At 42.0% G+C, this 26,186-nt stretch overlaps 1 protein-coding gene across 1 annotated transcript; it reads left to right on the top strand.

Moving 5' to 3' along the window:
- The first annotated feature begins 646 nt into the window (after positions 1-646).
- On the top strand, positions 647-24,284 carry tle3a (TLE family member 3, transcriptional corepressor a). The gene is made up of 21 exons (XM_079620573.1): positions 647-1,053; positions 1,506-1,664; positions 2,357-2,457; positions 3,526-3,589; positions 5,010-5,054; positions 10,156-10,218; positions 10,375-10,479; positions 14,904-15,105; positions 15,597-15,604; positions 17,906-18,028; positions 18,117-18,167; positions 18,293-18,445; positions 19,081-19,210; positions 19,528-19,691; positions 21,046-21,119; positions 21,377-21,626; positions 21,817-22,064; positions 22,161-22,308; positions 22,798-22,948; positions 23,186-23,262; positions 23,691-24,284. Exons 2-21 carry the CDS (start codon positions 1,641-1,643, stop codon positions 23,796-23,798), a joined length of 2,289 nt encoding a protein of 762 aa, XP_079476699.1. The 5' UTR covers positions 647-1,053; positions 1,506-1,640; the 3' UTR covers positions 23,799-24,284.
- Positions 24,285-26,186: the final 1,902 nt, after the last annotated feature.

Consider the following 26,186-nt stretch of genomic DNA (forward strand, 5'->3'; position numbering starts at 1 on the left):
CAAACCTGAACAATCATCGTATTCCCACCACTTGTCTATCTGTTCATCTTGACGATATGTCATATTCGTTGTGTACATTATGTTATGAAAGGGACATTAGCTTTAGAAATCTAAAAAATATTTGTAAACACCGATTGAACCTGCGTTATTTAAATGGATTAGAAGTTATGCGTATTATATATACACCTACTTTAAATTGTGATTTATTTATTTTTAACCGTGAGATGTACACACAAACGGTAATAATGTGTATTCTCATCGTCATCATTTCATAGACTGTTTTCCTCTTTAAAACTTTAAGGCAGATTTCTAACCTACTAAACATTTTATGTTTTAACCGACATAAATAATAAATAATAGTGTTTGTAATACACAATGTTGTTGTTTTCCAGCTCAGAACGTCGCCTGTGTCTATACTGTGACTGTGTTAGATCTCCAAACAAAGACATTGACTGTGACATCGGTCCACTTTGTTCAAAAATACCTAGAAATGTTCAGCGGCTGCATTACGAGCTACCTGTTCTGATCTAAAATGGCGAGTATGATGTCATGCATCAGGATGCAGTCCCCACGTGGGGATGCGGCCCTGCAATTGGCAGGCAGGTCGAAACTCTCGGTTCTCTCATCTCATTGGCTAGCAAGAGGCGCTCTCGCAGTGGCTCAGCCCTCGTGTCAGTAGACTGTCTGTGTGTGGCACAGGGTTGCATTGCTGGACGAAGGGGAAATGCTCGAGCGGCGAAGAAGTACAACGTTACACTTTTAAACGTCCAAAACCTCTTCAAATTCGGAAGTATCTTTTTTGGCAGTGTTTTCTGGGGATTACACGAACCTTTTTTTCGCGCCGTGGAGTTTGGCGTCTCTTTATTTCTTTGCCTCGGAGAAGCTGATTCTCATCGAGTCGCTTCTTGTGATAGAGCGAGTGCGCTCGAGAGATGTTCGCCACCGTTCGCGTCAACCAGGAACCATATCTTTCTCTCAGATATTGAAGCCGTGATTAACATTTCAGAAGTGGAACAGTGGAAGTGATTCGGCGGTTCGGGTGCACAAAGACAGGTACAGTGGGCTAGCAGGTTAGCTAACGACAATAGCTCGTTATCCTACCAACCAAGACTTGAAACGCTCCTCACACTCGCACACTGACTGAGCTCATCACTTATCACTTTGTCGACTCATTTACGGGCTTCTTATTCGGTTTCTTTCAAGCAATGTGAAGTGCTAGATGAGGTTCTGTCAAAATATCAGTTGCCAAACAAAGAAAAACACCAAATTTCTTCTCAATGTTCCTGTTTTTTTATATATATAGTAGAGAATGTGTCGTTTCGCTTGAGCGTGTAGTTTTTTCCCCTGACACAATGAACGGAGTTGTTTTCAAAGTGCAGGTGAAAATACGTACTGAATTCGTCTCAACCGCAAGTTTAAATGTCCAACCGTCATTTTTACCCTCTGTGTGAATGTAACGGTCTCCTCCTCGTCTGTTTGTTTATTTTTCATTGTTTGGGTTCCAGCAACAGAGATCTGAGAGGATTTTTGCCCCCAGCGTCCAGTTGGCTTCGTGTCCGGCTGATTTTTACAGTACAGTGGCGTGCCAGTGGACACCCCCCACCCAATAGACCTCCAAAAAATAAAGGATACATTTCAAAATGTATCCACAGGGCCGGCATCCGGTAAGTGCATCTTGAACTGATATGGAACATAATTGCTACATCTGCATCAGTTTAGCTGGAGAGCAAGGGCAGAGCGTGTCGTCCATGACGAACGACGTCCTGATGTGCATGATGTGCACCTTCATTTGATTTGCTAAGCCCTGGTGCCTGTGATAATGCTTTGAAGTGAAAGAGCAGGGTGGTTGGAAGCACAATCAAGTGGGGTAAAAACCTCTGAAGCCTCTTGTCAATAAAGTAGTTGATGTTGAATGGTAAAGAAATCATCTTTGTTCTCTAGTAGGTAAATTTTTCGTGTTTTTTCACAAGCACCTGGCTTAGAAAGAGAGAGAGAGGCTGAAAACAACAGCTTTTTTACAGGCGTAGTTTGGCACGCTCAGACCTATCCAAGCGAGGCGACCCCATTTCTCCCGCCGGTGTTTATGTGAGGCACTAAAACGGCAGACCCAGAACTGTAAAGATCCCCCCCCCCCCCCCCCCCCGCCTCTTTTGTCAGAGCGCTACTGGTGCTCCAGCTATCTCCCAGATGTCACTGTAGCGTGGATGTCACCCCCAGCCCTCATTCAGGCTGAAATATTAGAGCTGCTCTCCCAGGGCCCAGAATGCATTAGAGGCTCGCTCTGCAGTCGGTGGAAAACAAATTTGGTTCTCTGAGGATGTAATTGAGTTTGATTGATGTGATGGCTGTCTTTCAGGCGCCCCACCAGCCTGGTCAGCCAGGCTTCAAATTCACAGTGGCGGAGTCCTGTGACAGGATCAAAGACGAATTTCAGTTCCTGCAAGCCCAGTATCACAGGTAATAATTTAGAGTTATATGCCCGTAAAGTAGCTTGTACAATTACCGCTTGGCCTAATTGTGTTTCACAGGCGAGAGGGGGAAAAATAAATCTAATTTGTGTAAAAAAAAAAAAGTGTGCTTAATGGTAAAAAAAATGTGAGGTAAAAGTGCATTATGTATCGGCACCATATCGGTTATTAGCTAATGTTATGGACATTTAATTGTAGATGTTTTTTCTTCCTGTTTTTAGATTTTTGATTACTGCAGCTGTCATCTAATATTAATTTAAAAGTGATAGTGCTTGATTACAACAAATATTTAACCTACAAAAGCACAATAGTTTTTAGTACAATAATGGGATAAACACTTCACAATAAGGTCTCATTTGTTAACATTAGTTAATGAACTAACAATGAGAAATACAATTGTTTGCAGTATTTATTCATCTTTGTTAATGTTAGTTAATAAAATACATTTGTTCATTGTTTGTTCATGTAAGTTCACAGTGCATTAACTAATGTTAACAAATACAACTTTTTATTTATTTCTATAATGTTTTAAATGTTGAAATGAACATGAATTAATATTAATAAATGCTGTAGAAGTAGCTATTGTTCATTTTTAGTTAACCACATTAGTTAACATGAACTAATGAAACCTTATTGTAAAGTGTTATCTTTTTGTGTGTGAATATTGTTTATTATGTCTGACTTCACTTTAGCATTACAAAACGTTTGCTGATTTCAGAGTGACAAAATTATAATTTTATGTATTTGTGATTTTATTATTACTCTAATTGCTTATAAAAAACAGTTTAGGTTTTTATTATCAGCTATACTATGAAAATTATTATTATATTGGTTCATAAATTAAAATCTTATTATTTTCATTAAGCATAATTTTAATATCGTTGCGTCCCTAATTTAAAGTGTTATAATTGATTTTTATTACATTTAAAATGAAGCCTTGTAAAATGTGAATTTATTTGTTTAGCTTCATGTTTGCACTGTGGATTATATTTGTGGGTGTGTAAGCAGTGAAAACACATGTTTGTTCAGTAGCTGATTTGTTTTGTTTTCATCCCAGTCTTAAAGTGGAGTACGACAAACTGGCCAATGAGAAGACAGAGATGCAGCGCCATTATGTCATGGTAAGATTAGCCAATATGTAAGCTGCCATTACTAGTAGCTGGGGTGAAGGCAGATGCCTTGTTGCGTGTCTCTCTGTATGTGTGTGTTTTAGTATGTGTTTGTGAAACCCCCTCTGGTGCTTTTAGTTCAGCCTCCTGCTTTATTAAAGGGCCCTGACTGACTGCTCTTAGCCTCGGGCCCTTTCATACACCAACCCTTAACCGTAGGGGTCAATGACCACAGCATTGTCCCCTCTTCTCTCTCCCCCTTTTCTCTCCCCCTTCTTTCTACCTCCCTCTGTGTGTGGATCTGATTATTCTCCAAGGAGACGCTGCTCTCAGACAAATGCATGGCTGTAAATTGGGTGAGGGGTGATGGAGGAGTGCCAGAGGCGTCTGTGGGAAAATACTAGATCGCAACAGAAATCCAAAGTCTCTGCAGCGTTCCGTCTTTGATTACAAGATTTTACGCACAAACAAACGGCTACATAAATTCAGTGTTAATCTTAATCACGGGCTTAATCATTTACACAACACCAAAGCCCTAAATTCAATCGTAGACATTCAGGAGATCAAAACAGCCTCATGTTAGGATTTATGATAGGGAGAGGAAAAACAAAGCTTTTCGTGGTGTAACTAAACAAGGTTAAACTGTGGAAGTGTATTCTCTTATCTTGTGTAAACATGCGAGCAATGACTTTAACCAATACCCAGGGACGCTAGTTAAACATTCCATTCACAGGAAAAAGCTTGTCAGTCAGAAAGAGGAGGAGAGGTTAGGTAAACACCATGTTGAATCCCCATGCTGACTGTTTGAGCTGATAGTGTCAAAATCTAGACTTGCAGAGGGATCAGGGTGTTTTTAAATCTTTCCTTTTATTATTAGTATTTTAATTGAGTTACTAGGTTTTGCTAGAACAAGGTGAGGCGTTTACATTTTTAAAAAAATATATATGGTTTAAACTTTGATTATATGAACAGGTTTCCCAGAGTCAAAATTGTCAAATATTAGTGGAAATGTTATTTCCTATTGTTTTGTTTTTTCTGCCTGAATATAATTTTTGGCTTCAAATTGCTTTGTGAGAAATTATGTAACCTTTTGACCAATAAAATACTGTTTTTCCCATAAAAATATTTATGGGAAATATAGTATTTTATTGGTCAGACGTATTGGAACTCTGACCTCAAAACCAAGTGGGGTTTCCATTGTAAACTTTTATCGTTATAATTTAGAAAAGAAGAAACTGTGCAGAAATGAGATGCTGTTATGGGACATGATGTTGAAGTGCGCAGCAAAAGCCTGTTCTCCTCTTTTCCCCTCATGTTTCACTAGAATCCCACTTTCTTTTCTCTACTCTCTGATGTGAGGTGAAAATGTTTGATGTGCCTCGGATTGAATAAAAAAAAAAACCTGAGTATTTTTCATTTCTCTTTCTTTCAGTACTATGAGATGTCCTATGGGCTGAACATTGAAATGCACAAACAGGTATGTAGCCCTTTGATCCGTGTTCACACAATCTTTGAGTCACAGAGGATCCATGCGCTGTGTGTGTAGACGTCAGTCAATGCAGTCACACCGGTGTGTTAGGAGACAAGTGAAGTGCACTCCTTAGAGATGATGAGAGAGAGACTGTAGACTGTGTTCTTTTGAGCAGCCGTTAGTATAAGCTAGAAGTCAGGACATTACAAGCGCACACACAGAGTCACGTCTCTTTTCCTGCTTGTGCTGAGTAGAGTGTGGTCAGACAGCTTTGATAAGATTAAAGTCAGGACTTTGGCAGGAGGGGCCGTGTGATTTAATGACTAAAGGAGCAGAGTCTGTGGAGTCCCTATTATGTCAGCACATTTAAGACACCCTTTATAAATTAATGCTGAGGGAAAAACAGACTGCCATGAATTCATCCCCTCCAATCAATTCTTACCCTGCATTTTCTCTAGGACTGCAACTAACATATTTTTTAATAATTAGTCATTTATATCTTTGATTTGATCATATATTCCATATCTTTTTCAATAAGCGCCTGGAGCCAGCATCATGGCTATATGACCTATTATGACCTTCTTTGAAGCATTGTGCCAATCGTGTTGTGACCTTTTCCCCCTCCTCTGCCATTTTTGCATTTTTTTTTTCCTAATGCAAAGTGACATCACTAACAAATGTTATCTGTGCACAGGATAAGAACTAACTAAGTGACTTTTTTCATATTTATTTCCTATTTTTTGTCCACCTTACTACTTTCAAAGTTGTACTTCAAATTTAGGTGACTCTTCCACCATATTTGAAGACTAATCTGATATGTCTTGGCATTATTGTGATGCATCGTACATGTCCTGTCCCCTAGATAATAATGAGATTGTGCTGTGCACCAGATGTAGTTAGGCCACCTAAGAGACAACCCAGCTTCCTCAGCCTGCTCCCCTTCTCCACCTTATGAAGGTTAATGGCATCAGGGAGGAGCTGGTGGATGGCGATCCATCAGTGTCCACAGTGTGAGTCTCTGTACTCCTCTGTCTGTCAGGGCCCTTGCCCCTGCGATGCCTCCTGTTAACCACTTATCTCCCAACTGGTAGCTGAGGGACCGAAGAGTGAGAGAATAGGAGTAGAAGGTGGGAGGGCTGGCCTTGTGTAAACGGGTTAATCGACTGATCCATTTTAGCGCCTTGACTTTTATCAGGATCCGCCACAGAGCCCATGGATGCACTATTGAATTATTCATCTAACGCTGAGTCTAACCTGCTAAAGAGGAGGGAGGTAATGCTGTTCATAAGCAAACAGACAGATCCCACCCTTTTATCCAGGTCTGTTGATCTGGGTTTAACTGAACCCAGGAGCGGATGCCAGGCAGGGGGGTGGTTAACCAACCGAGGTAGCGTAGATTGCCGGATCCACAACGCATTATTCTCAGCACTGAGGATTTAATTCTGACCGCTAGGCAATCAGTTTCCTCATCCATTCGGTCGTCTCTAGGCACTTTGTATTTTAAACAGTCGCGGCATAATGCGGATTTCAGGATGCACGCTAGCGTCTGATACCTGCAGACAGCCATAGTGAGGGAGGAAATGCAGCTGTAATGGCAGCTGCTCCATGTCAAAGAGCCGCTGTGATGACTGAGGTGCACTCACAGCGTAGCTTATTTTGTGAGTTTTTCTCACCTGGTGTAAGACTCAGAGGGAATCTCCTCCCCTCTCCTCGCTGTCAAACCCAGATTTGTGGCAGTCAGGCCCGGCTTGACATGGGGACGCTGATAAATGATTTATAAGGGGTGCCCTAGGAAGTGTTTGCTAACTGCTGGATTGTCCTTCTCTATGTGAGCCAAAGCAAACTGACTGGCTCAGTGAGATGAGTACACAAAGCCTCTGATAAAGAGGTGGGAGGATTGGGAAATACAGGCCTGCTCCGTCATACTGTTTATGGTGGTTAGGTCATGAAACCTGGTGAACCTGTACAATGACTCTCCAAACACATGCATAATAGAGCAGGGCTATTTGCAGAGGCTGAGTATGTGAGAGACGAGCAAAAAAAACAAAAAACAATTGAAAACACAAGCTATCCACCCGTGCAGACCTACAGCCCAGCTCCACTAATGTCGATCAATGCAGGTAAATTTTAATGCCAGTTCTCAACAGTGCTGCAAGTTAACAACCCTGTTAAGCTTGTGCTCTCACCTCTGCCACACACATATATAGATCTTGTTATACCTTTACTACTGAGCATGAGGCTGTCAGAGAGCATTACCACCCTCTCACCCTGGCAGAATACAGGGGCCTATCAACCTGGCTAGGTCAAGTGTTGTTTGTGATGGAGACACATGCCTGGAAGGGCCAGTTGTTTTCCTCTATATTCAATGCTCATCAGCGTCTCACTCCATTCCGCTGGCGCTGATGGCAACAGACAAATAGCTTTCAGCACGCCATTGACAGCCTGGCCCTGGAGTGCTCTTGAAATGGTGCTAGACAGGTCCGAGTACCTGTAATTGTGTACCAGAGCGTGAAGCTCGCCACTTAAGAGGCAGGCTTTCATCTGCTTAAAGTGACATCCTATTTTTATCTGCAGTTGTAGCTAAAAGCTCTGCTTGTCCAGCTCAATGCACAGCACTGCTTTCATCATAAATTCATATATTACGCATAGCGTATGCCAACTTCTTGCGTACATCACCGCCGTCGGACATGTTTTCCCCCGACAGCGGGATTGTTTTTGCAAGATAAAGCATGAAGCTTTAGAGTGAGTGTCAGATAAGGCAACCCTTGACCTCACTCGGCCAGCTGTCAACGTCGCGTTAAGCCCTTAAGGAATGTGTTCGATGCTCTCCAGGCCTCTCAGCAAATCCTGTCAAATGTTAGGCTGCTATTGACGCGGTTTATCTTGGCAAATAAGGATTATACACTGAGCTGGCTTTTCAACCAGCATTTTGTTGATGCGTTCTTCTAGTAATTTTTTTTTCCAGAGTATAGTAGGGTGTCTAAAAGCTGAACTTGTACCCTGCTTGTCACACACAGTTTGACTATACCTTTTGAGAATGAGTAAGGCTGGTTTAGGGATGCACAAAATATGTTTTTAATGTATTTGTTTGTATTTTTTAAATTTATTTAATTTATTTTTAGTTTTTATATTTCATACATGTATGAATATAGTCATTCGAACCGGTTTCAGATGTACAATTTTATACTTTGCACGCATTGAGCACTTCCAAATGTCAGACTTTTAAATATTTTGATGTATAGCATCATGCTTTTGAAATGGACTAATATACATAATCTCAGATTGTGCTGAGCATTTCATTTTTATATGGTCGACTACAGTATTTTTTTAATAGCGTGCATGGTTTTTTCAATATTTCCACTATAGCTTGTCCCGACATGCATAGGGAGGGAGCAAAACTTTCTTGGGTGTTAGAGTATCTTGTAAAAAAATATTGTGTCTGGATTCTGCAACCGCTTGGCATTTTCGGCAATATGTTATAAATAATTTCCTGTTCGGCGCAGTGCTGCGTGTTTGCCATTGAAATGAAAAATAGAGCTGAAATCCCTGTGATGTGTTTGTGCTCCGTTCTGGCCCTGGGTTGAACTGAGCCTCATAAATTCTATAGATGATGTATCTGTAGTCGAGTTATTTTTCAGAGGCTTTCCTCCCCCTGTCCTTTGGTCTCAGTCAAAGCCAGTGCCAGACCTGTGATGTGAGCTCCTTTCATCAGTGGAAGAGGCTGTGATGTCGGCCGTGCTGTGTTCCTGCTGGCGTCTGATGATGGAAAGGAAGAGGGATGGAGTACATCCTACTGTAGCTGCATGTAGCCTTTGGGTGGAGAGCCCTGGCTTTGCCCCCACCCCTCCTTTTACTGTCATGTGTTCTCACAACGACCCCACATCATCCTCCGCTATTGCTCGCCTTTTTATCCACCATTCGTGTGCGGTACTCAGCCGATCGACAGGCCGAAAATTCAATTTAATGACCTGCCTGTGTGCACGTAATATGATTTTACAGGCTGTTACGGTCAAGCTGAGGTACCATTTGCATAATGATCGGCGCGCGATAGGAGACGGGGCCTGCTCGGCTACAGTTGCCATGGCAACGGTCAGGCGGGTGGAGAGAGAATGAAGGTCGGGTCCCTGCGGTGGGCTAGATGAAGGGGGGACTTGGGGGTGGGTTGCTGAGAAAATGAAAAAGGTGGGGTCTGGAGAAGGCAAAATGGGTCTCAGCTCCTGACAGGTCTGGACGTAATCCACCTTTGTTCATTAGACAAGTTATTGTGATGTGAACAATTTCTGTTCTGTTGTAAAGGCCCATCGGAATGCAAATTTTAAAGGTGTCAGTATTCCTACGGACATTTGAATGAATATGGTGTAATTAAATGTGTGCTGGGTTTTTTTTTTACTACTTGGTTGTAGTCATTTTTTAAATTATTATAAAAGCACTGAAGCACCAACAATTTTAAAATCTTTTGGCTCTGACTGCTGCTTAGACCATGTGTAAAAATTTTGGATGGTGGAAATTCATAAATTTGGGATTTATAAAACAGCTTTTTTTTGTGGTCAGCCCTTAAGTCTTTTATCACATTCGTCTGCTTCCAACATGCCCTCAGGGACTGTCTGCATTATTTAACATCTGCTAAACAACAGGAGTTGGCAGTCATTTTGTTGTGGAGACATGTAAAATGAACTGAATCAACTTCTGCAAGCTTTCATTTTTAGTGCAATTACAAATCACTGGTGATAATGGTAGAGGTGAAAATGTGAAGTTCAGAGTGCAAAGGAAAGGAAAGTCTTGTGTGTTAGTAGAATGTACCTGCAGCTGAAGTGCAGTGCTACTCTTAACACGGCTCCAGTGTATCTGGCTCGTTCTTCGTGTGGTTTGGAGTATACACTCATCGCAGCTGTGCTCTCTCTCTCTCTCTCCCCTGGGCTCTCATAATGTTTTAAATATTTCACATGTCAATATCACGCAGTTTGGAGTGTGCCGAGTCAAGCGGTTCTGATTGCCGTGGTAATTGGCTTAATCGTTGGGAAACGCTAAAAAAGGCTTAGTGGTGCACTTTAACAGAAGTAAATTAACCCTTTTTTAACTTTTTTTTCTCTTTCTTTTCCTCTTCCAGACTGAGATTGCCAAAAGGCTCAATGCTATTCTAGCCCAGATTATGCCTTTTCTGTCACAAGAGGTGAGTTTTATTTGAATTATAGCTTCATTTTAGTTTTAGATTAGCTTTATAAAATTTTATAAAATCTTTTGTCCTAAGTTGCACTGTTTATTATTAGTTAAGAACTTTTAGATTTTTTAGTTCTGAATTTAACCAGATTTTCTCTCCCTCTTGCAGCACCAACAGCAAGTAGCACAAGCTGTTGAACGTGCAAAGCAAGTGACAATGACTGAACTAAATGCTATCATCGGGGTACGTGGACTTCCCAATCTGCCTCTCACCGTGTGTATACCTCTTTAATTACTTTATTTGACCTTAAGAATGGGGTAAACCTGCACTGTTGTAGATGCAAAATAACCCTATTAACTGATTTAACGATTAATTTTGGGATAAAAAAAATAAGTAGCTTATTTTAATCATGTGCAGGTTTGCCCCTACAATGAATGCCTTTTTAATGTTTTAAAGATATGTACATTGCATACTGTGTGTTTAATCTGATTAAAATGTATTTGTGGATTGAGTGAGGAAGTGGATGCGTTTATAGGTATATTATGGTCAGAGTTGGCGTTAACTGTAAACTTACTGTTATAAACCGAATTTACAATATTTTAACTAACTGATGAAAAAAAGAGAATGATAGAAAATATACAACACAGTCCATTAAAGGGATGGATGATCATTATTTGCAGCACAATCTCTGAATAGGTCTCGCTTTTCTTTACCTATTTGCTCATAGCTGCATTATTGTTTCTCTAATGTACAGCCAGACACCGTTGACCAAGCTTTATTTAGTCTACTCTATATGTGGCATGAGTGTTTTTAGTGTCCTCTGTCCCCTGAGTTTGCATCTAGAAGCTGTTCAGAGCTCTCTTAGAGCATTAGAGGCTGGATACCTTTAATTAGATCAGGTTTTACAAGAGAGGCTCATTCCTCTCTGCTGACCTGGATTGTGCTGGGAATTAAAGACAAATAGGATCTTGCACACATATCCCTGAGCTACTACAGCAGTTATTTTTCCTAGAATTGCCCACAACTCCCTTCTAAATGTCACTTATTGATCAGGGGCAAGTGACCCAGATCCCTATCAACATGTAGGGAAAAACAAATCTGACCCCTGTACATCCAGAAGTAAGGCTTGCTCTGATCTGAGCCTGCTTTGATTCGCCGCCGTTAGATTTGCTCTACAGCTGAAGAATCTGATAATCATGGGGTGAAGGTTTGAGGGTGGATTTGTGTTGTCTGATATTGGAATTCAATTAGATCCTGAGCATTGACACTTACTCGGAGATAATTCCAGGAATCAAGTCTGAACGGGGCAGTCATGTGGTCGCTCTTAAATGCCACGTTATCTCCAGGAAGGATCACCGTCTGATAGCTTTGATGTTATATTACAGCAGACCAACTTTAATGACTCTTAATCTTTTAGAACTCATCAAAAAGTTGAAAAGCGGGAAACATACTTGAGTAGGGGGGTATTTGTAATTCACACAGTAGTAGGCAGTATCTGTGCTCTCACGCAGGTGCCATAGTCCTCATAAATAGTATAAGGCAAAGGTGAGATGTGAGCTACACGTACACACGCACACACACACACACACACACACACACACACACACACACACACTCTCTCAGAGAAAAAACCACCAGCATCTCTTATTGATGAACCTCAGGGCTGGTAATAGGATGCATCTAGGGCAGCAGCTTTTTTTTTCTGCTGTGCTTTGACTTTGATCAGAGGTCTTAAGATGGCCTCCTCTGGCAGCTCAGCATTTCTGCCCTCACCAATAGTGTGTGTTTATCTACAATAGCCCTATTTATTTTTAAAAAAGCATACGTATTTATATGCACATTTTATATTGTTCTCAATTCTTTCTTCCTATGCTTAACTTCCTCTGTTTTGTTTGGACTGGTCTGGTTGTCAGGAGTTTATAGGCTGTGGTTGAGTTTGAGGCTTGTAGTGGTAGGTCTTGGCAATATATAAAATATACACAATTAGCTGGGTGTAAAAAACTAAGTTGCTTAGTTTTGTTGATTTTAACATGCTTCTTATTTATTCATTAGGTTTTCAAAAGAGCATGTCATTAGACTATTTTGCGATCCTTCCTTGTCTTGCGACTTAAATAGCGTCTTTGATTGACACTTGACTTTAGTATATATTGCATTAGAAGTGGTATGTTTGATTTATTTCTGGGAATCTGTTGAAATTTTCATATTCAATTAAATGATTTATTGCTCCAATTCAACTATTTGTGAAATGTTTAATTGACATTTTCTTTTCTACTGTTGCATTGGTGCATATAAATAAAAAATGAATAGGCTATATTTTTTACTTCTGTTTATTTAGTGGAAAACATGCATTGGTTATTTTAACTAGGTCTACATTTTTACTGTATTTTACTTCTTGCATTGACCATGCAGCCAATTAAATTGGCTAAAATGTATAATGTTGATTCTTCTAATTAAAAGAGGAATCAGCCTTTTCAAAACTAAAATATACATATGTAATATAGGTATCTATTGAATGTTGTCCAAAGGCAAAAAATAAAATAAAGATATAATTGTTTTAGCTATATTGCCCAGTTCGATGCAGTTGGGCAGTCATCTGCTGTGGATGTATAGATAGATCTCTATTAAGACTGCCCCCATCTGTGCTGTGGGCCCAATTAAGTGTGTTTGTGGCCGAGAGGGTGAATCATGGGGCTTTATGTTTTTTAATCCCTCAGGCCTGCATGTTGCATGGTTACAGCACTAAACTCAGGATGGGGTTGTTTAACATACACACCTGAGAATAGAAACAGGCGCTTGTCTGATTTAGCCACTTATCTTTTTTGTATGTCCATTGTTAATTGTTCACACTGGCCCTAGATTCATTGTTCTGCTGTAAGAGGGAGAGATTAGCACCAGTTGAGACGGTCTTTATGCCGGAATATTAAATTACTGGAGACATTTTATTTCTTTATTTTCTTGTCTTCATAGCCGGGTCTCTAATGAGGGTTCTCTTATTGTCCATGCATATTACACATCAGTGGCTCATTAGCTGGAATGAGCAGGGAGGGTTCTCCCCCATGAATCAACGGCTTCTTTAATTTCCCATGTGGTCAGTCATCATCTCTGAAGCCACACTCACCCCCCACCCTTTTCACTAGCGGTTCACCTCACACATCCACATGAACACCCTAGCACCTTCACTGTTTCTCTCTTACAATCACTCACTTCCACTCTTGTCTCACTATCTCTCTTCTTTTCTCTTGCCCTTTCACTCTCTCTTCAAGAACATGCACCCACCACCCACGCTTAGTGCCACGGTACACACACACCTCACACACACACTTCCTTATCACATCTCCTCACAGATCCACACTCTAAGGCACAGCTCATAATTGGCTTGGCAGCTCTGTTGTGTAGGGGAGGGTAAGGTTGCAGGTTCAAATCCCAAGCGGAGCTCTTCTATATACCATTCGCTCTTCTGCCAATCTCAAAGGCCCGAGTCTCAATATAAAGCCAGCTGTGCAAATAATCCGCAAAGCTGTTAGCAATTATACTCACCGCGAATAAGGGGCTGTGATGGACATCTTAATAATGATTTACCCACTGGAAAAGGGCAAGCTTTTGGAGCATTCCAGACTTATAAATAAGCCTTTAGTATTGATATTTACTTATGGCATGGCATTAATGACCTGCTGATAATTCTGAAAGGTTGTACCACCGTGATCGCCGTACATAGCCAATAACATCTACCCTTTCTAAGTCAAGACAAAAAAAAATTCAGGATTCTTGAAGAATGACCATACATGGTCATTGATTGAATGGTGAGGTCTGTACAGAGTTGGGTGGTATGTGCTCTAACAGCCATTTAAATAATTAATTCTTCCTGTGGATGCTAATAAATTGTGGAGGCTGGGTTTTTTGTTGTTGTTTTTTTCTTTATTGGTGGCTCTGCTAAGTATTATTTAACCTTGCTTTAAACTGCTCGCTTCCCATGCTGAGTGGTTTTTAACTCTCGTCAGTTTCCTCCAAGCTTTTCAAATATTGATGGAGGTATTGGAGGCTTGAACGCATGCCAGAACAGGACCCCTCGTTCTTGGCCGCCGTTGCCGCTCGACACGCGCACACACACACACACACACACACACACAAAAGCAGGGCCCAGCTGCTGTTGGAGTGGTGTTTAAAGTTTGGTTTTCTTGAGTGACTCATACTTTGTGCAATAACCAGACCCAAATGTGAGGGAAGTAAATATAGCCGTCCAGCGTTTTGATGGGGCTAAGGAGCAGGTGGTGTTAAGCCAATGAGCTGACAGCATTCCAACGCCTGCTGTCTTTAAACTATCTTAAATAAGGCTTGACGACTCTTTGGGAGAGTATGAGTGAGTGTGAGAGTTTTATCATTTAATGAGTGAAGTTACGTGCTTTTTCGTATGATATTCCACAGATTTTGTTACATTTGAGCTGGGAACTTAAAACGTAAAGTCACTAGGTGCACGACACTGGAATATTTTATATTTTCAGGTTAAGATCCAATCTACATAAAGACGGGGTTGTTTGCAGTGTCCTCAAATATGATTTGCAAGCATGTGAGGATGTAAACATCCCAGGACCCCCGCCTGTGCTTCTGAATTGGACTCACAGAAGCAGTGTGTTTTGATTGTGGCATAGATTTCTCTACTTTTTTCCCTCTGGCCCACTCTGTTGTCTGTCTCTCCGCAGCAGCAGCAACTCCAGGCCCAGCACCTCTCTCATGCTGCCCACGGCCCTGTGGCTTTACCTCCCCACCCTTCTGGCCTTCAGCCACCAGGAATCCCACCAGTCACCGGCTCTGGCTCGGGCCTGCTGGCTCTGGGAGCCTTGGGAAGTCAGCCACACTTGCCGGTGAAGGATGAAAAAAACCACCATGACCTAGAGCACCGAGGTAAGGAGCAGACTCCCACACTGCTCTCATTTAAAGCCAAGAGAGTGGAACATTAGTTGCTCAGCCATACAGAACTCTTGTGTGAATCAAATGCTTGTTTCGTAACACCCTCCTCTTCAATAATTATTACAGCTCTTATAGTGCTGCTGACATTATTGACCTCCTTCGGTTTTCTTTATAAGAGTACACTACTCTCGTGGCTTGCCATTTAAGGATGTAGTCTATTTTCAGAGAAGAACCAAGAGTGTATAAAGCGATTGAACATACACATGACACTCTCTGTGGCTTGAATGATTGGCAAGGTTAATAAAGGACACGTGCTAATGGTTTGCTAGCTGTATTGTGTACATAACAGACATATTCTGCCTGCTGATGAAATCCTCTCTTAACTTTGATTGTCAGTCGGTCAGGGTAATTGACTTTTGTTTATCTCTGTTTTGTTTTGCCGTTCTGCCTGTCTTTCAACGCCAACCGGGGTCTGCTGACTACAGAGAGCACGGTGAGTCTCAGGTTTCCTGTTGCCTCAGTTGTCCTCTTCGATTTCTGTCTTAATAGCTTTCTTCCAAAACCTAGTGAGCTGCCTACGTAGGCAGCAACTCTGCACAGGAGATTCGAGACTTTGTTGATTTCAGTAGATTTTGGAAGTTAGCATGTTGCTAAACATTGGATAAAAGAATCTATTTGTATATATATTTATATTTATATATATATATATATATATATATATATATATATATTATAGCTGTTTTTATCCATGTTTTTCTATATTGAATACAATATATATAATACTTTTTAACTTTAAACATTATGAAATAAATTTCTCACTTTTGTCCGCTGTTATGATTTTATTTACAAAGTGTCGAAAAGCAGCATAATTAAGTTGCATAGTGTTTTGAACAGCCTTCATGTTAGGAGCACTCCTTAAATGGTACCTTAATGTTGCCTCCATAGGCGGCTCACTAGGTTTTGAAACGGAGCAAATATGTCTTAGTTGTACTGGGTGAATACCACCTCTTGGCCCATTTCATGCCTAAGAAAATTTCCATTAATGTAAATGTCAAGTAAGATCCTTCATCCTGAAGCACACGCAACTCGTGCACGAAATGGTAATCTGCGTTCATTAAAATGACTAATAGAGAAACAAGCTTTTTATTAAATAAGCACTCACATCTCTCCGCAGATGGGAAATGACTCGTATTACAGCGCGCAGATTAGCGCGGCTCTATAATTTCATCACAATTAAAGACGACGTCGACTCCCTCCCTCCTTTGTGGGATTTATTTTATCCCTCTCCCCTGCTACCCACCCCTATGCTATCTCCACTTGTTTACCGCCCCTCTCCGCTCTCTTTTGCTAGCGTGATAAATATGTATGAGCACAGGCGCGGGAATTGTTTTCCTCCCTCTCATCTCTGTGCCCTTGTAAAAGGCATTTATTCGACGGGGTTTAAATCTCTCTGATGGCTGATTGTGGCCGTGAGATTGGGTTTCTGCTGGCCCGGCGAGGCTTGAATGGGTGCAGTCATGTCTGAAGGAAGGGGAGCTCCTCTGGCGGTTAGCAGTCCAGGCGCTGTTGTGAGTTCGCTGCTGCTGTTGTCTAAGGTCATCTGATAGCACGCTGGTGACTCTCCTTAATGAGTCACGCTAAGCATCTCTTTAGAAGGTCAGACATCATGCAAAGAGAGCGAGAGAAACAGAGACTATTGGGCGTTCGGCCCAGTCTGCTACTTCATCTTCTCAGCTGAATCCTTTTACGCTTCCAGTGATCTGGCCACATTTTCCCTTGTGAATCTTGTTGCCTCACACTGAGTGAAGGCTCTTGGGACAGGATGAGTAAAGCTCTAGGAGAAGGGATTGTTTTGAGAAAGTGCCCAGAGAGCACTCAAAAGTCCTGTTGCATATGGAGCATACTTTCTAAAGACTATGAATTCATGAAATATTTTTACAGCGCATTATTGTGAGTATGGGCGGTGGCCTCAAGCAGAGTCATCCACCATTTCCTAAGGATGTAAGTCCCCTTTTCCATTTTCTGCCCTGTAGTCACCACAGGCCCACAGTGTGCTGAGGGAAGGGTACTAGGTGATCAATGGCTATTACATGCTCCCAGACGCACACAGCCCGAGTTGGACTTCTCGCAGATAATGGGCCGTTGTTCGACACTAACATGCTGCTAACAGGTCTTCCTGAAGCTGTTTGCTGTGTCTTTTAGAAGATGGAGGGATTGAGGTGGGGGAATGAAGGAAGGGCAGTAGGGGAAAGTAAAAACAAGCCCCTCTTTGCTCTGGTTAACTCTGTAGAGCAGCCAGCACATTTTTCTGTGTTTAGTCTACTGTGGGTTGTTAGATACAGTTTGGCGAGTCTCACTATATTATGTTAGACCTGTTTTGGGCATTTGAGTTGGATAGCTGGAATGAATAAATCGCTTTTGGCTTTTTAAGTGTGCGGTTTTGGAGTGATAAGAGCTACTCTGTCCTTTTTTTTCCCTCCTTGCTGTTGATTTTCGAGCTTGGATCTCCTTCTGATCCGACAGCTGTGAAGTACCTGTCATTGTAATAGTTTTTGGCTCTAAACTCAAATAATTTGTCATTACATAAAACCAGAAATAAACTTGAATCAGGTTTGGATAAAAACTATTGTGTGCTGAAAGGGGTTGATGGGTCCTATAGCCTATTTTCAAAGCAATTTAGAGGTCTTGTGACTGTGGAAACCACCTGCAGATCTGGATGTAGAGATAAATGAGTTGAATTAAAGTCTGCAGTCTGATGGCACACTTTCATATTTCCCCTCTGTCTACTCTTCAGAACAACTCCATCTCTCCATCAGACAGCCTACGCACAACCAGCGAGAAACACCGTGGCTCCTCCGATTACAGCTTGGACTCCAAGAAACGCAAAGTGGAGGACAAGGACAGCATGAGCCGATATGTGAGTGATGTGACCTGAGCCTCCAATAAAAGATTATTGTGTAACAAAATGCTAGGGATACTAACTAGTTGACACATTGTGTTTTCAGGACAGTGACGGAGACAAAAGTGATGATCTGGTGGTTGATGTTTCCAACGAGGTGAGTTATTAGAAATTGAATGCAAATAAAAAAAAAAATCATTAATTCAAATGAAATGTCATCAATTATTCCTTGCATATATGGTCTTATATTTAACTCCTTCCTGTTATATATTTTCGCTCTAGGACCCTGCCACACCGAGAGGCAGCCCTGCCCACTCCCCTCCAGAGAACGGCATAGATAAGCCCCGCCCAGCAAAGAAGGATACGCCCAACAGCCCCGCCTCTGTGGCCTCTTCCGGCAGCACCCCCTCCTCTAAAAACAAGGAGCACGGCCATGTACGGATCTCTCTCTCACACGGTCACACACGCACTTCTGGCTACATTTAATACAGAATGCTGCATTTATGTGTATCAGCTCTATCCGGGTTCTTATACTGTAATAATTGGTAGCACTGCAAGATTCGAATTCGAATATGGGTCTGTTCCACTGAAACAGAATTATAGGATATGTTTGATGGGAGGGGGCAGCTAGGGAAGCCTGAACGCCCTGTGATCTTCCACTCTCTCTAATGGCTCAGGAGTGAATGTCTGTTTCCCAGCCTCAGCTTTAAATACATCTGTAAATGTCAGGGATAATGCATTCCCATAGCTGGATCAGTCGTGTCTTCCCTGCTAATAACTCAATGCGTTTAACCATTCTGGGCCTCTGCATCAAAAAAAAAAGATTAGAGGGAGAAGCGAGGGAAGGATAAAACGAGCCTCATCTCCATTGTAGCAGTAATGGGTTTGGGGATAAATAGCAGGGTTTATAGTTTCGTAGGAGTAGTGAGTTTGTCAGAATTGGATTGGATTAGGTTCTGGCGGCACTTAAATCTTCTGCCTGGATGCTGCCTCGTTTGGGGGATTTTAACTCTGTTTTCTCTATCTCTCTCTTTCTCCCTTCTCCTCCCTCTCTTCTCTCACATCTGCAGAATGACAAATCCTCCACGCCCGGTCTCAAGTCCAACACCCCCACGCCTCGTAACGATGCCCCCACCCCGGGTACCAGCACCACCCCTGGGCTCCGGCCCATCCTGGGCAAGGCTCCGATGGAAGTTCTAAGTGAGTTCATAATCAATGTCCGCAGAGGTGTCGTTTGACTCTGTACTGTTGCCTCCCGCATTCTACAACACAAACGCAGCCAATTTTGTAACCAAAAGAGAGTTCTTTGCATATGGAAATAATCCAAAGCTTCAGCAAATTTTTAGGCTTGCCTTTTTAACAGAGCTTAAAGCAGTTTTCATAAAACTAGTCTTTGAAGCAGCTCAGTGTAGGCAGGTCTTTGATTGAGATTTATCTCCCTGTTCCCGAGTTCAGCTCCTTTCCCCGCGGTTGACTGATACTGATTTATGATTGGCTGTGTGTCTCTGTGCTTGCAGCCGCCCCTGCTCTGCGCACCCCCCTCTCTTACCCAACTCCCTTTGCCATGATGAGCCACCATGAGATGAATGGTTCTCTGACCAGCCCTGGAGTTTATGCCGGCCTTCACATCTCTCCTCAGATGAGTGCGGCCGCTGCTGCTGCCTACGGACGCTCGCCCATGGTGAGTGTGTGTATGTGAATAAGCGCCTTCAAAAGTAGGGGTACAGGGAAAAAAATATTAACAGATGCATTATGATCCTGGATCTGTAGAAATTTTGAAATTAATAATCTTGTAGGAAGTGTTTCTTTTTCATGTACAACCACAGAAAACAATATTCATGCTCTTTAAAAACAATAGAATTTAAGGTTTCTCTAATGCGGTATTGCAATATGTGTACAAATGAAAGCTGAGCAAGAGTTAACATAACATGTTTAATTGGTGGGTCTGAGCAGGCAAATGTTTTATACATGAAATATTTACACATAATTTGGCAATAGGCCACCTTAACTCCCCAAAGATTTGTGCCGCTACGCTTCTGCTAAATTGTTTTGATATATTGGGAATTATTTTGCAATCATATATGTGACTCCCTGAAACAAAATCAAATCAAATCCTGAGGTGCCTGAAGATTCCCACCCATACTCAAAAGTTGGTCTGTCCCCCACCTTACCTTTCTCTTCCAATTTCTTCCTCTCATTTCTTTTTATTTTCTTGCTCGATTTCAATCTCTGTCTCTCTCACCCAAAGCCCACAACCTGAGAGTGGAGGGAGTGCATGAGGTGATGTAGTGTGTGTGACTGGGTGTGAAATGAGCGTTACATTGACTGGGCTCTCAGGCTACCTGACTGCCTGCCGTCTGATTGCTTCATCCTTTCGGTTAAATGAAGGTGCAGGGCACAAATCATTCCTCTGTGGTTGCGTGGTTGTTTCTGCAGTATACATTGATCTAGTCAAGTTAAAGGAATATTACACACCATAAAAATCTAAACAGTCATCATTTACTCACCCTTATGTTGTTCCAAACCTATAAAATGCCAAGGAGAAATTTTGAAGAATTGTATTTAATGTTTTTCTTTTTTTCTGTGCATAAACAATGAATGGGTACTGAGGGTTTCAAGCTTAAAAAAATGCAAAAATTCAATAAATCATGGTGCATTCGACTTAAGTCAGAAGTAATACTCTGAACTGGATTGGTTTAGTTCAAAAGCATATCATTCAGACTGGTCCTGTGAACTGAATTAACTGATTAATTGAAAAATAATGATTTATTTACATATTTTGGACATTTTTCACTCACAGCTATATTGAATGGCTCCATAAGACATGAACCATAGGCCACAAGTAATATGTACCACTACCACTTTTTTAATAAATGCAGACCTTACATGTTTCAAACTGCACAAGGGTGAGTTAAATAAAAAGTCAATCTATGCACAGGTCTATACTGTATAAGGTTTTGCTAGGTGGTGTTTGTAATGTGTGTTTTAATACAGATCTTTGTTGAAATGCAGCATGTTCTGTTTTGTTTCTGTAGGCGGGTTTCGAGCACCCTCATATGAGAGCTCCCGGCCTCCCTGCCAGCCTCACCTCAATCTCTGGTGGAAAACCGTAAGTGTCCGTCAAAGATTAAATGATCATAAATAACTTGTAGCCGCACTAGACCGTTTTCTTTCCCCACACTATTTATGTAACGGTTCCGTGAGAGTGCTTAAGAGCACAACCTTTTCCACCTCTTAATACCTCATTTCAAACTACTTACTCATATTGCTGTAATTGATTTAATTAACCCACTTCAATCAGTGCGCTGTTGACTGCTAGATTACTAACGAGGTCTCTCTCTCTCCTTGTCTGTCTGTCTCTCTCAGAGCCTACTCTTTCCATGTCAGCGCTGACGGACAGATGCAGCCCGTGCCCTTCCCTCCAGACGCTCTCATTGGTCCAGGGATCCCACGCCACGCCCGTCAGATTAACACACTCAGTCATGGGGAGGTTGTGTGTGCCGTAACTATCAGCAACCCGACTCGCCACGTCTACACTGGTGGCAAGGGCTGTGTTAAGATCTGGGACATCAGTCAGCCTGGAAGCAAGAGTCCAGTGTCTCAACTTGACTGCCTGGTAAGGGCCAAAATCATACTTACTAGAACCATTGCTCCTTATTGTTTATATTATATTAATAAAGCTTTACATACTTATAGTACCTTTTTAGTTGCTTCTAAAAAGTAACATCTCATAACATTGAAGTATTTGTGGGAAACTCGAACTGTTTTGCCCTAATTGTTTGGAATATTTTATTGTCCCTCTACAGAATAGGGACAACTACATTCGGTCCTGTAAGCTGTTGCCTGATGGCCGCACACTTATCGTTGGAGGGGAGGCCAGCACTTTGACCATTTGGGATCTTGCCTCCCAGACACCCCGCATCAAAGCCGAGCTGACCTCCTCCGCACCGGCCTGCTACGCACTGGCCATCAGCCCAGACGCCAAGGTGTGCTTCTCCTGCTGCAGCGATGGAAACATCGCCGTCTGGGACCTCCACAACCAGACCCTCGTCAGGTGGGCCCATTTAAGGATTTTTTTCTTGATTGAGTGCAAACTTTAAGATTAAAAGCAAGGCCTTTCTCTAAACCCTTTACTTTTCGTGATTTGCAGGCAATTTCAAGGCCACACAGATGGTGCCAGCTGCATTGACATCTCTCATGATGGCACCAAGCTCTGGACAGGTGGCCTCGATAACACAGTCCGCTCCTGGGACCTGAGAGAGGGCCGGCAACTCCAGCAGCATGACTTCACGTCTCAGGTTAGGCCACAGCACTATCACGGAGCTTTGAAGTCACGATGAAACTGAAACGGTGACCGATCTTTTCTACTGTATTGTGACGTACATCCGAGTTTATCAATACTGAAAAAGAAAAAATGTAGAGTGGTGTTCTATGCATCGGTTGTTGATTAGATATTGAAGTATGGGCATTACACTCAAAAATGGCCTACATTTTTTAGTGCAATGCCAATAGATGAATGTGAGTATACAGGGGTGGGTATGACTAAATTATCTGAAAAGTCCTGCATACATCACTAGAGAAAAGTCTGTGTTTCACTGGAAGATCGATTTATCAAATATTCATTATTATTTAAAAAATTTAAAGAAACTTACATGGATCAATATTTCACAATATGATCTAAAACATGCATTTAAAAAAAAAAAAAAAAAAAAAAAGTCATGCTGGCTTCAAGTGCAAAGCTACAAAGTGCAAAGGCGCTCAACTTGTCTGTTCCCCCCCAAACGCAGATCTTCTCCCTGGGCTACTGTCCGACGGGTGAGTGGCTGGCTGTTGGCATGGAAAGTAGCAATGTGGAGGTCCTCCACCACACCAAGCCTGACAAGTACCAGCTGCACCTTCACGAGAGCTGCGTTCTCTCTCTCAAGTTTGCCTACTGCGGTAAGAGACTTATTCAAGCTTCACAGATTGAGTGCAGACACTCTATACATATCACTAGAGCTTTTGCCTGAAGTTATCTTAAAGTTATACAGCGGCACTTCTGCACAGCACAACGACAGAACCTTGACTGTCCTTTTTCTTTTTTTTTGGCTGTCCATTTTTCGGCTTTCTGTGCATATCTCCATTTTGCCTGTACTCTGAACAGAGCTCTAATTACGTTTGATTTCCCTTGACAAGGTAAATGGTTTGTGAGCACTGGGAAGGACAATCTGTTGAATGCATGGAGGACTCCCTACGGCGCCAGCATATTCCAGGTACAGAGATCAATACAGACTGTCTGCAGGAAATGTGTGGGTTGCCTGAATCAGTAGAAAGGGCACGGTGACCGCTGGCTGACAGGCCGGGCCTTGATCAGCGGAAATGGGCTGGAGTATGTCATTAACGCTGGGTCCTGACCACTTAGTGCGGATGTGGGTCCGCGTGTGTAGCTTGCATCTACCAGCTTAAGAGTAAATAATGATAACCCTTCAAGTGTTTATGACTGAAGGGGCTCGGCACGAACGCTAATGCATCATTTGGTGGGGGGAGAGAAGTGCTTTATGTATACAGTTGTCAGCATTTTCTCTGAGTAATAGAGGATGTCTAAAGAGTTTTATGCAGGCCCTTTGTGGCACATTTGAAGTTAATATTGAAATCTTTTTATTTCACCAGATTTATTGTGCCTTTTTTTCCCTTCTCGCAGTCAAAGGAATCATCCTCGGTCCTGAGCTGTGACATATCAGCCGATGACAAGTACATTGTTACAGGCTCTGGAGACAAGAAGGCCACGGTATATGAAGTGATATACTAGACTGAGAGGTAACAGACTGGAGCACTCAGGCCTCTGGAGGAGGAAGGGGACACACACAACTTCTCACTCCAGTGACTCTCCTAGTCAAACAGACAGGAACGGCCCTTGTCTGTCTGTCTGACTGTCTGTCTCACGCTCACTGACTTTATACTGACTGACCGCAGAGGTGAACGAGTGGATGCTTGGGTGACCCTGGACTGAGCTGCCTGGACTAAGACACGAATGTGCAGCCCTACAGACCCCATACACTCGGCCCGGTTCATATGGCACTAGAGAACACTCGATGTTTCCTTACTTGCTGTTTTTTTTTTTTTTTTTGCCTTCAAATCTTTCTTTGTTGGATTTTGTTTCCTTGTTTTTTTTTTTTCCTCACTATGCAGTGAGAATGTTCCATAATGCATCGTGAAGCAGCGCTTCGTTCTGAAACTTCATCTGTGTGGAGGGAATGTGAAAAGTGTACATAATGGAGTATTAAAATGCCTTTTATAGATTTATATTTTGGTGTCCTGTTACACTTGTGATGGTTCTCTTTCTCTCTCTCATTCTCTCCTTGATGCTTCGTTTCCCCTTCGAGGTTTGGAAATTAGATTAAGACGTTTTTTTTCTATGAGGATATTCTATTCCGTTTTCCCCTCCCTTTGAGAAGTTCATTTTCCAAGCTGACCTTTTATGGAAATCTAATTTACTTTTTTCTTCCCTCCTGAAAAACAATTTTGAGCTAAATCGCATTACAGAGGCGTTTTTGTAAAATGTCCTGTGGATTTTTTTTTTTGAGTGGCTTAAACCCCATGCAAGGCACCTGAGACTGCAGTTGAGACTCCGCGGGGAGGGGCGTTTCAGTTCTCAAACAAACTCGCTGTCTGCTCTGCCTTCCTGTGAGAAAAGAGAGCCTGCCTCGTACAAGCAGAGAGTTCCTCAATGGTGCACTCGGCCCTGGATTTTGATATTTACCGATTAGTAGAGGACTACTTTCAAACCTGTGACTTCATTGTGCTGTTGTATGACCAGGACATGACATCATCTCCTGTAGTGGAAGACTTGGAATTTGGATCAATTGGTTATTTTTCCCCCTTTCTTGAGTCTCAAGTGACAGTGTTTTGTGTGCATAGTGTTCCATATACAGGAAACACAAGAGTAAAATGTCTGCCGATACGCCAAATGGACTGTAACACCCTGGCCTAACGCACAGACATTTACTTACTGTCCAGCTTGTTTATAGCATCACACTGTTAGTATGCCCCCTCCCGAAAATAAAGAGAAAAGAGCTGCAAGAAATGGACACGTCTCAAAATACACACCAAAGTATGTAGCAAACTGTGTTGTCACTGAAGATATGTACAGTTGTTGATAATTCAATAAACTGTTTTTTGTAAAAAAAATATGAAATATTTAAGAATGTCTCAGTGTTGTAAACTAGTCTCTCACCGTTGGCCTGTTCGGTGGGTATTGTAATGGTGCATCAATGGAGAGTTGAACTTCAAGGCACTTAAGGGGAAGCATGACGCAAACCCTGCTCTTCGGCCTCTCTGAACGTTCTGTTGGTAGTGGAGCACTCTTATTAGGAGGTCAGCTGAGATGAATGCCCTCTCCAGCCCTTATTTTCTGTCTGTTCCTCTGTATAGCGAGGGGCTCTCTTTGAGAGCTCCATCCCCTCGCCTCTTTAGTGATGTTTTTGTAAGACTATAAAAGCAGAGACGGATGGTTTTGGCTCTGAAACGCTCTCTGTCTCTGCTTTCCTCTGCTTGGTTCCCTTTCTGTAATGCCCCCCCACATAGACACAAGTGTGCATTTCCTGAGTGCATCTATATAGCAACCCCTCTGCTCTTCTGGAACTTTCTTCCCCTCAATCAAGAGGTTGAGGGGCCGTACAGGGATGAAAGCTTTTACTCCCTCTGAGTGCCTGACACTGGACGAGTGGATGGGCTGTCAGTCGTTTCCGTCCCTTTTCATGTTTTCAACAGATCTGCTGGAGATGGAGACGGCTTTTCATTTACATCTTGTATTTCTTATTGACAATGAAATCAGGTAAGCCTTCAGAGAGCTGTGATCTTGGTTTCAAGAGAGGCTTGATCTTTGTAGGAGCAGCTTTCATCTGATTGGTGCATTGGAAAGAACATCCGTTTTCAATACTTATGCTGTTTAGATTCAAACTCCGTTCCAAAACCTCTGTAGGTAAAGTGTTTCAGAAATTACTGTTTCAAAACCGTATCCTAATATACCTCAATCTCTTCCTATGATGCAAAGCTGAATTTTCAGCAGCAATTACTCCAGTCTTCAGTATCACATGATCCTTCAGAACTTGTTTGGTGGTACATTTATGATTATTATCAATGTTGAAAACAGTTGTGCTGTTTAATATTATTGTGGAAACTGTGATGCATCATTTTT

This window comes from Phoxinus phoxinus (assembly GCF_949152265.1).
Source record: "Phoxinus phoxinus genome assembly, chromosome: 8".
In the NCBI taxonomy this organism is placed as follows: Eukaryota; Metazoa; Chordata; class Actinopteri; order Cypriniformes; family Leuciscidae; genus Phoxinus; species Phoxinus phoxinus.

Excerpts from the sequence above, each read along its gene's own strand:
- tle3a (XM_079620573.1), top strand. The coding sequence starts at position 1,641 with ATGTATCCACAGGGCCGGCATCCG. Across the intron at positions 2,458-3,525 it reads CTGCAAGCCCAGTATCACAG|TCTTAAAGTGGAGTACGACA; the intron begins GTAATAATTTAG and ends TTTTCATCCCAG. Across the intron at positions 23,263-23,690 it reads ACGGCGCCAGCATATTCCAG|TCAAAGGAATCATCCTCGGT; the intron begins GTACAGAGATCA and ends CCCTTCTCGCAG.